General features: G+C 39.2%; 1 protein-coding gene across 1 annotated transcript; it reads left to right on the top strand.

The window, feature by feature from the left end:
* The first annotated feature begins 3,724 nt into the window (after window positions 1-3,724).
* On the top strand, window positions 3,725-8,179 carry zgc:86839 (uncharacterized protein LOC415200 homolog). Its single transcript, XM_031754630.2, has 3 exons — window positions 3,725-3,854; window positions 5,306-5,433; window positions 7,623-8,179. Exons 1-3 carry the CDS (start codon window positions 3,796-3,798, stop codon window positions 7,667-7,669), a joined length of 234 nt encoding a protein of 77 aa, XP_031610490.1. The 5' UTR covers window positions 3,725-3,795; the 3' UTR covers window positions 7,670-8,179.
* Window positions 8,180-9,122: the final 943 nt, after the last annotated feature.

Genomic DNA, 9,122 nt, shown 5'->3' with positions numbered 1-9,122 from the left:
CCCGCTTACAGGATATAAAAGCTTCTTTTTCAAGCTAAATAATGAGCTGATTGTGACATGTGAACATATGCAGCAGGCAAGCGTGCCTGAAAAATCTAATTTGACAGAATTTAACAAATAAATGGACATGGGTAACAAAACCTGTGGTCACGGACACAAACTATAATTTCTAGATGGAATACTTGGACATGAACATGAAAGGAAGCCTGATGAATACTGGAAACACTTTTTTGGTAACATGAGGCTGAGAGGCACTTGTTTAGCTCAGGTGGATTCAGGATGTTTGGCGTGAACGTGGCCTAACCTACCACAGCGAAGGTACAGTCCCAACCATGAAGCTCACAGGTGGGAGTGTGATGACATGGACAACCAAACAAACAAAAAACCCGGGTGCAAAGGAATATTCTAACAAAATAAGAATCCAAACACACTGCCCACATCGCAAGACTTTCCATAGGACAAAAAGTACTACCTCACCAAACTGTATGACTTGAATCCAGTAAAATAATGATAATAATAAAAACCGTAGAGAAGAAGGTAGAACAACAGATCCCTTTCTGTTTTTTACAGCTAAAAAAATGCTTCTGTGGAATGGCAGAACTTCTTTCCAGAAATTGTGAGCGACATTAGTGTTCTCCATGCAAAAGAAGACTGGGTCTAAATTATAACATTGTGCCATATTAAATTATTGGGGAAAAAAAAGAATTGGAGTAATGAAAGATGTGCTAACTGAGTGGCAAAAGCCCTATTTGAAGTCATGTAAGTAATAGTTCACATGGGTGTACTGACTTGTGTTTCATATTGTAATACAAGTGTTCAAATCCAAATCCAGATATTCACTATTAAATGGATATAAAAGTACTTTTGTAAGTAAGAACATTATTGCACGTGTCACTTCATACCTGTCTTGAATGTTTATTTTTCACAGGAAGGTTAAGATGGATACGAAAGGAGAGACATTTCTACCTTGTCATTTTCCTGCCCTACATCCATCGTCTGATTCCAGGTCTATTTGTGACCATATTTCAATAACACTGTAGCCTATGGTTATACAATCATGTGTCATGTGTCTAAAAAACTCAATGAAACACAAAATGATGAATAGCAGAAGGGAAAAAAAATATTGATAGCTTGGCTAAAGAAAGCAGAGTGATGTAAGAGTTTCCAGTGTGGACAATAAAAGCCTTTAGAGCCGTTTTTTATAATCATGTCTGGGATATCGTTTGAGCTTTCTGTAAATGGTTCATTAAAAAGCATCGGAAGCACAAGAAGATCACAAGAGTACGACTGTCAGTGTAGCTGTGAACGCACTTTAACCTCATAATGTTTATAAACATCCAAGCCCTGGGATATTATACAGTAATGTCCATAATTTAATCTTCATTTCAACTTTTAGTTGAAGTGAAGATTCTAGTCTATTCTGGGTTTCCTAAGGGGTGTACTATAACTCAAGATTAATGCTTTAGCAAGCTATGTCACAAAAGTGGCTAGCTAAATCACTGTGGTAACTTACTTACCACATGTTTTGAAGCACTGTATAGAGTCTATGTTGGAAAAATACATTTTATATAGGCGGTTGTCAAGTTGTACATGAGCTCACAGGGATCATTTTGTCCAGAAGAAGAGTCTTTTTATTTCACTGTGCACAGATTCTGATGCAGAAGGCCCAGCCTAACAGGGAAAGCTGATAACCACTGTAATAATACCCCTTTCTCCAGTTGGAGTTAGCGGTTTGCACCTTTTTCATTCGTGAAGATCTGTCTCGATTGTTGATTATGATAATTATACACCTATCTCCTCAAGAAAGTTCTTGACTTTGCTAGATGTTGTGAAGGGTTTTCCTTATCAAGAAATGTAAGAATACCAGGCTGTTGATTTGGTCACTCCAAAAGGTTTTGCTCTCTGTCTCTCTGATAGGTTTGTTTTGGTTTTTTAAATCAACAGTGGCCTCCATCACTTGCATCACCAACTCTTTAAACCTCATACTGAGAATTTCAGTGCTACTAAATGCAACTTCATCACTTGGAATCAACAACAGAATCTGTTTAATTTATCAATAAATAACAAGGGAACAGGTTGTACCTGGCCATGAAACTGCTTGTTGATCAACTTTCCAATTAATTTTGAGTCTTGAAAATAGAAGACTACTGTCATATGAAAAAAGATTGTTTTCACAGGATTCACTGGAAGTACAACTAACCCATGATTCAGTAGCCCGTAGAAACAGCTTTAGGAACAATAACCTTTAGTAACAGTTTCCTGTATGACTTCTCACATTGTTGTGGAGAAATTTCTGCCCCATGCTTCTGTGAGGACTAGAAATGTTGATTTACAAAACCTGTGCTGGCAAATGGTATGGGGACTGTAATTAAGTTTAGATTGCTTTAATAGTTAATTGCATACTGAGCAACCAAAATAATATAAGTATAAAAGTTACAGATTCACATGATTTGAGAGTTGTTTGTGCAGACTTTGTGGAAGGCGGTGTGCAGAGGAATGCCGGAGTGAACCAGAGCAAGGTCGAGAAACAATAGCTCTCACAGATAGATGCTGCCACAGGCTATGAAACTAGATAACAGGTTAGGAAGAGGCAGGCCAGTGTGTGTGTGTGTGTGTGTGTGTGTGTGAGAGAGAGAGAGAGAGAGAGAGAGAGAGAGAGAGAGAGAGAGAGAGAGAGAGAGAGTAGTGATCCCTAGGTGAAGCTGTACCTGATGGAGGAGAAGAAGAGTGCCAATAAGGGGAGCTAAAGTCCAGTGGTTTTTGACCAATCGGACAGAAGCGCATTCTCCTTTATAAATATGTGTACCACTAGTTGGGGTCATCTCTCATCCAGAAGCTGGCCACAGCAAACTGTTGCAGACTGTGGTTTTCTAACTGGAAAGAGATCCATGTGCATGAATTATTTTTGAACTGCTTGAGGCAACAAATGAGTGAAAACTTGGACTGGGAAACCCTCTTTTACCTTAGATAAAAAGAAAACGCAACACTTCTTTACAGCATTGCTTCTCATCATCAGGGTTTTTGGTTATTTGCCTATGCACAGCTCTCTGAAGCTCCTGTCACAACATTTCAACCAGGCTGGGGTCTGGGCTTTGGGCTATTGCAATATGTTGATTCCTTTGTTTTTGAGCCATTCTCCTGTAGATTATGTTAGCCCTGCAACAGACTGGTGACCCATCCAGGGTGTACCCCACCCTGCCCTATGATAGCTGGGATATGCTCCAGCCCCCTGTGACCCTGATAAGGATAAGCAGAAAGGAATGGATGGATGGATGAATTTAACATGCTAACTGAGGCCTGTAGAGTCTGAGATGTAAAGCTTCACACTAGCAAACTGCCAAAACGTCATCTTGTATAAATTTGGCTACACTAGCTTATGATGAAATGAAAATAAAAATTTTACCTGATGATAATTCATAAGACTTTAAGGAAACTAGTAGTACACAGTATTTTATTTTAACTATCCTCATCAGTAATAAGACCGTAGTGTATTTCAGTGTTGTGATGCATATATATACACATGTGAGATATATTGTGTTTCTATTTTGTGTGAAGATAAACAACTACTTCAAAAGAGGGCTGGAAACAACAACTTAAGACACTCACCTGTACTTTGATGACGGCTGGATAACTACCGATAAAGAGGGAAATTCTGGTCACATGACAGAAGTCGTCCAATCAGTACCTTTGAGCAATCTGCACAGAATGAGCTACAGGTGGGCACTTCTTGTTTTTCTACAACCTCAGTTTGCTGTAAAACAATTTTAATAATTAACCTTATTTTTTTCTGTAAATATGTCTCGCAACCAGATCTACTATTCCGACAGGTACAGTGACGACCATTACGAGTACAGGTGAGCATTATTTGTTTGCATGTTTAACTTTAGTAACGTTAACTAAAGATTAGCAACAAAGAGAAGACGTCTTCAGCGGATATTTTCTAGGAAAAATGAAACATAGACAACCGACACGAAGTGGTCTCAAAGTTTAAGCTGGCTTTTAGTCATGTTAATTTTGCATGCTAGCGTGTGTTTTTTTTGTTTTTTTTTTTTTTAATTAAAAAATATCATTATTATTATTATTATTATTATTATTGGTGGGGGTGTAATAGTACCATAATAATCTCATGAAATGTTGCCGTTCAATTGGAACACCGCCATTAGGGTGACAGTTGCATAAAACGACAGACTATAGAAAAAAAGTAAAATTAAACTTTTAGTGGCTGTAAGGTGAAGGTTTGACCGCCAGGTGTCGCCAGAACAGCTCCAGTGCTCCTTGAAATGAAGCGACTGCAGTGTGATTCACCTAATATTTTTATTTATTTATTTATTTTAATCCCAAAAATCCATCCTGTGAATGGGAGGGATTTCTGGAAGAGACCACCCTGAGTTAGTTCACATTTTCAGTTTTCAGTATTGCTTCAGTTAATTTCCAGTGTGAATTTGCTCGTTTCATTTTTTTATTTTTGGGTTAAATTTTTTAGATTTTATCAATTTCATTGCTAATTTTAGGCTTTTAAATTATTTTCTTATGAAATGTATTTGTCAAGGGGGGAGATTTCGGAAGTTCATAATGGGTATAACAATACAAATACAAGAAGTCAGTCGGATTATAGTCATTGAAACATTGAGGTTTAAAAGAGCAGAGCTTTGTCATCTTGATATGTTGGCAAATGTGACCATTTTTTATCTATTTTATATTTATATTTTGAAAGTAAGTTAACAATATCTTTGCCACCCTCATCACAGTAGATACGTTTAAGACCTCTCAGGCCAACTTTATATTGATTTGCACTGATTGACCCGTCCCTGCAAAGGAATACATGGACTCAAAGCATGCCTGCAAGATCCTCTGCACAGCATAGCAAGCCACTCAGTGGCTTAAATATAGGGTTTTCCTTTAATTTGCCACCTGTGCATCGATCCGTATGTGTTTTTTTTTTTTTTTTTTTTTTTTTTTTTTTTTTTTTTTTTTTTTTGTTGTTGTTTGGTTTTTTTGTAGACACAATTCACATATGACTTTCGGCTGCATTTTACTTCTTTTTAAGTCATGATGAAAAATTTCTTCCTGGAGACACGTGTGTAGCATCAACTACCTAAGAGACTTTGAGTATGTTGTCTACACGTCTGTCTCTGGACAGTTTTTATCAACATAACAACTACAAGATCCAGTTAAGACACTTTGTGTGGTTGTAGTTTAAATCATATCTCAGATAACTGGTGTCATCCAACGGGATAGTTGCATCAAACCTTACAAGATATTTACACCCCACTAATGACTAACAATCTTTTGTTCTCATCACTAGACATGTTGTTCTGCCTCGAGAGATGGCTAAATATATCCCCAAATCCCACCTGATGTCTGAAGAAGAGTGGAGACAGCTGGGAGTGCAGCAGTCCCAAGGATGGATCCACTATATGATACACGAACCAGGTAATGCATGTATACATGTTATTGGCTTGCTTTTGAGGTGCTGAAATGTTGGCAACCTGGACTTGGTTGTAAGTAAATCCATTATGTTGTTAAAAGCTCTTGTAAGTTGCAGTTGATTGTTGATGCTATACGTGCACTGTTATGTCTGGTTGACCAGTAAAGCAAAAGTAATGGTTTTCTCCCAGTTCACTTAAATGGAGGCTTCAAATTAAATGCCCAGATGCATCACTAGAAGGCTGCAGAGTCGTAGGACTTTGGCTGTAGCTACAGTGTAGCACATTGTTCTAGCCTCATATCTGTTATTAACCTCTGTCTCTCTTCCACAGCATGTCTTTCATCCTGTTTTCCTTCTCTCACCCCAACCGGTCGCAGCAGATGGCCGCCCCTCCCTGAGCCTGGTTCTGCCGGAGGTTTCTTCCTGTTAAAGGGAGTTTTCCTTCCCACTGTCGCCAAAGTGCTTGCTCATAGGGGTCATGTGATTGTTGGGTTTTCTCTGTACCTATGAAGCGCCTTGAGGCGACTTTTGTTGTGATTTGGTGCTATATAAATAAAATTGAATTGAATTGGCAATAGGCCTTTAAACATACAATGATTGGGCCTCTGGGCCCTGTTTCAGAAAGCCGGTTTAGAAAACTCAGAGTTAAAAATGATACTCAGGGTTGAGTAACCCCGAACTGTCCAACTCGGAATATTCGGTTTCAGAAAGGCTGATAACAATTAGTTCAATCAACGCGGAGTTGCTTTAACCCCAAGTTAAGCACGCGCATAAAGCCCTGATTAGTGGAGCACAGATTAAGCGAGTCGCCATGGAGACGGAGGGAAAGAAGGCGCGGCCAATGTATTTTACAGCGCTTGAGGCCGAAATTCTGATGGCAGCATATGCCGATAACATGCAAATTTTGTGGAAAAAAAGTAACACAGCCTCAGCTGCAAAAGAAAGGGAGCATGCATGGCAATACATAGCCGACAGAGTCAATGCGTGAGTGTTAATTTAAAAATTGATCTAGGGATTTCCACCCATTTAACACGTTATTTTATTATATTTCATTTTATTTTTTATTTTATACATTTTATTTTGTGATGTGATGTGAGCGCATGTGCAACCCAACAGGCCCCAAACGTTCCTGGCAGCAAGTAAAATGAAATATAAAAATGTAGAGGAAGAGGGTCCAGCCACTTCTCCAACAAACCTTTCCTCAGTAAGATGTTCAGCACTGATTTACAACCAACCTAAGTAGGCATGTACTATGAATGTCAATGCTATTTTCTGTGTTTCAATAGCTCCCTGTAAAGCAGCTGTACAAGACCTGTTTGATCAAGAAAATAAAAAATGCTTTTGGAAATGGAACACTTCAAGCAGCAGAATGGAATGTGAGTGCCATCTATACAGCCAATCACGCCTGGGAACCCTGAAAATAAATGTAAAATCTAAGTAGTAGTTCAAGTATCACCACATCATGAATTAAGTTTTGTTCATCCTGATACCTGCAATTTTGTGGAATCCTCTTTGATAAATCTTGTGGGTCTATGACCGGGGAACACCACAAACGAGTACAGGAGACGTTTCAGTGCAACTGTAACATTCCTGACTGCCCGACAGACGGTAGCCTTGGAAACGTGCTCAGCGTCACCAATATTATACAGAAAGCTCCGTTTACAAAAAAAAAACGAAGTGCAATACAAATAATATGTACAGAACTGAGAGAATGTCCGCGATGTGTCACATGAGCAATATAAGGCCTGAGGATGTTATTCAAATAAATTATCGATTGTGCTGAAAAAGCGGTAACGTTCACACAGAAAATCATCAGGACATGATAAAATGTCCAAACGCTCTAATCACTCTCTCCCAGCGGAGAGCTCTGCGGAGAATTTGGGCTTCAACATCTACTGGCTCTTCAAGGAAGGGGCACGCCATGTCTGACACTTCCTACAGTCAGGTTTCCGACAAAGAGGCGGAGAAGTTCAGGGTTAGTTGAAGTAAACCTGCTAGGGGCAGGTTAGCTTCACGGAGTGTGTGGTCATAGTAACTCACTCAGAATTAATCTAAACTTGCTTTGTGAAACCGAAAACCCAGAGTTTTCGTTAACTCAGGGTATACTTACTCAGAGTTTGCACTAAACCGGCTTTCTGAAACAGGGCCCAGGTCACTAACCTGTTTGTATATTTGTCTGCTATTGTTCTCCCAGAGCCACACATCCTTCTGTTCAGAAGACCTCTACCTCCGAAGCAATGACACAAGACCCCCGCCCTCACACTACTGGAAGAGTCCTCCTGTGATCTTTTACTTAAAATTATTACTGTCTAGCTGGTTGCTTACTGCAGCATATGAATTTCTCAGCTTTTTGATGTAATCCCTCTGATTTGTCTGATACAGTCCAGGATTTGGTTTGCTTTTTTGTGGAGAAAGGAGGAAGAAATCTGCTTTGTGATTTCAAACCAAAGTGAATGTACAAATTAATTAGAGGTGGTCAAATCCGGTGTCAGTCTCTCTGTGTGTTCAGTTACATTTGTTTAATTGTCATGCTGTCATGCTCTGATCTTTACAGTAGTAAACAACCCGCTAACCACCCCGTGTTTTTGGGTTATGTTCCTATAAGTGGTCACAAGAGGGTGCTGTGGCTCCACTGAACACCACCATGAAACCACAGTGTTGTGCTGAAATACAGAAATGTGGCTTTTTCTCATTAAAAGAAACTTAACTGAGGACCAAATTTAAAAACATTTTAAGATATAAAGAACTAAATCTACAAATGTGAGGCACGTGTATCAGAAAAATCAGTTTGCAACTTTTTTTTATTAGATTTCAGTCAAGGAAATAACTTCATGATTTTCAAAGAAAATTCTTGATTATATTTACTACCATCATCTGCTCACATGTAATTGAAACACTAGAATGTGTTAAACTTGAAGGCATCACGACATAAGCAACAGCATTTAAACAGTTTATTTCTGCTACAGCGTCAAATAGGTAGTCACAGTTTTAATGTGAAGAAAATAACAGCAGATGAAAAGCAGTGAGTGTGAAATAAATGTTGCCATACTTGGGCTGAACTGCATTTCTTTTAAGATAAATTTTGCATTTTGATGGCATGTTAAAAGAGCTACAGGCCCTATTTCTGCCATCAAATCCTATGAATTGGGTTTTGGGCTCTATGATTAACGACATTTTCACTCGAGATTATACAAATTCCAAGTAGCTATGAAGGACCTGACAGAAGCTTCTGAAGCCAGCGAAGGTGCAAACCTCTTAAAATGAATCTCACAAACATTTGACATGTTCAAAAATGCGAAACATTCCTTACAAGCACTGCTCTCAGGACGTTTGACAGAAATGTATTTTTGGTACAAAGGCAGCCCACGTGTTCTCAGATTGATGAGCTTCATCTCCTTGCAGAGTTTGGTTGGAGTCTCCCACATTATCACTGCATATAGGTGACCCCAACCCCCCAACTGCCCTCACCCCTGCAGGAGGCAGATTGTAAATGTGTTGCTTCATGGTCCCCCAAACTCCTATCTAAGAAGTGGCATCCTTGGTTTTTTTTGACAGTTTCAGTGTCAAAGGTGTGGTCCACCTGGATGGAGGACCATGTTCGCAACCAGATTCAGCCAAGTCAAGTCTTCACAGAGCTCTGTGGTCATCACAGCTTTCCTAAAGCAGGAAAAAACACAGCTGTACTACACAAGCA

The sequence above is a fragment of the Oreochromis aureus genome, linkage group 7, assembly GCF_013358895.1.
Source record: "Oreochromis aureus strain Israel breed Guangdong linkage group 7, ZZ_aureus, whole genome shotgun sequence".
NCBI lineage: Eukaryota > Metazoa > Chordata > Actinopteri > Cichliformes > Cichlidae > Oreochromis > Oreochromis aureus.
Note: the sequence above shows the minus strand (reverse complement) of the source record. Positions and strands in the feature narration are given on the sequence as shown.

Excerpts from the sequence above, each read along its gene's own strand:
- zgc:86839 (XM_031754630.2), top strand. The coding sequence starts at position 3,796 with ATGTCTCGCAACCAGATCTACTATTCCGACAGGTACAGTGACGACCAT. Across the intron at positions 3,855-5,305 it reads GACGACCATTACGAGTACAG|ACATGTTGTTCTGCCTCGAG; the intron begins GTGAGCATTATT and ends TCTCATCACTAG. Across the intron at positions 5,434-7,622 it reads CTATATGATACACGAACCAG|AGCCACACATCCTTCTGTTC; the intron begins GTAATGCATGTA and ends TTGTTCTCCCAG.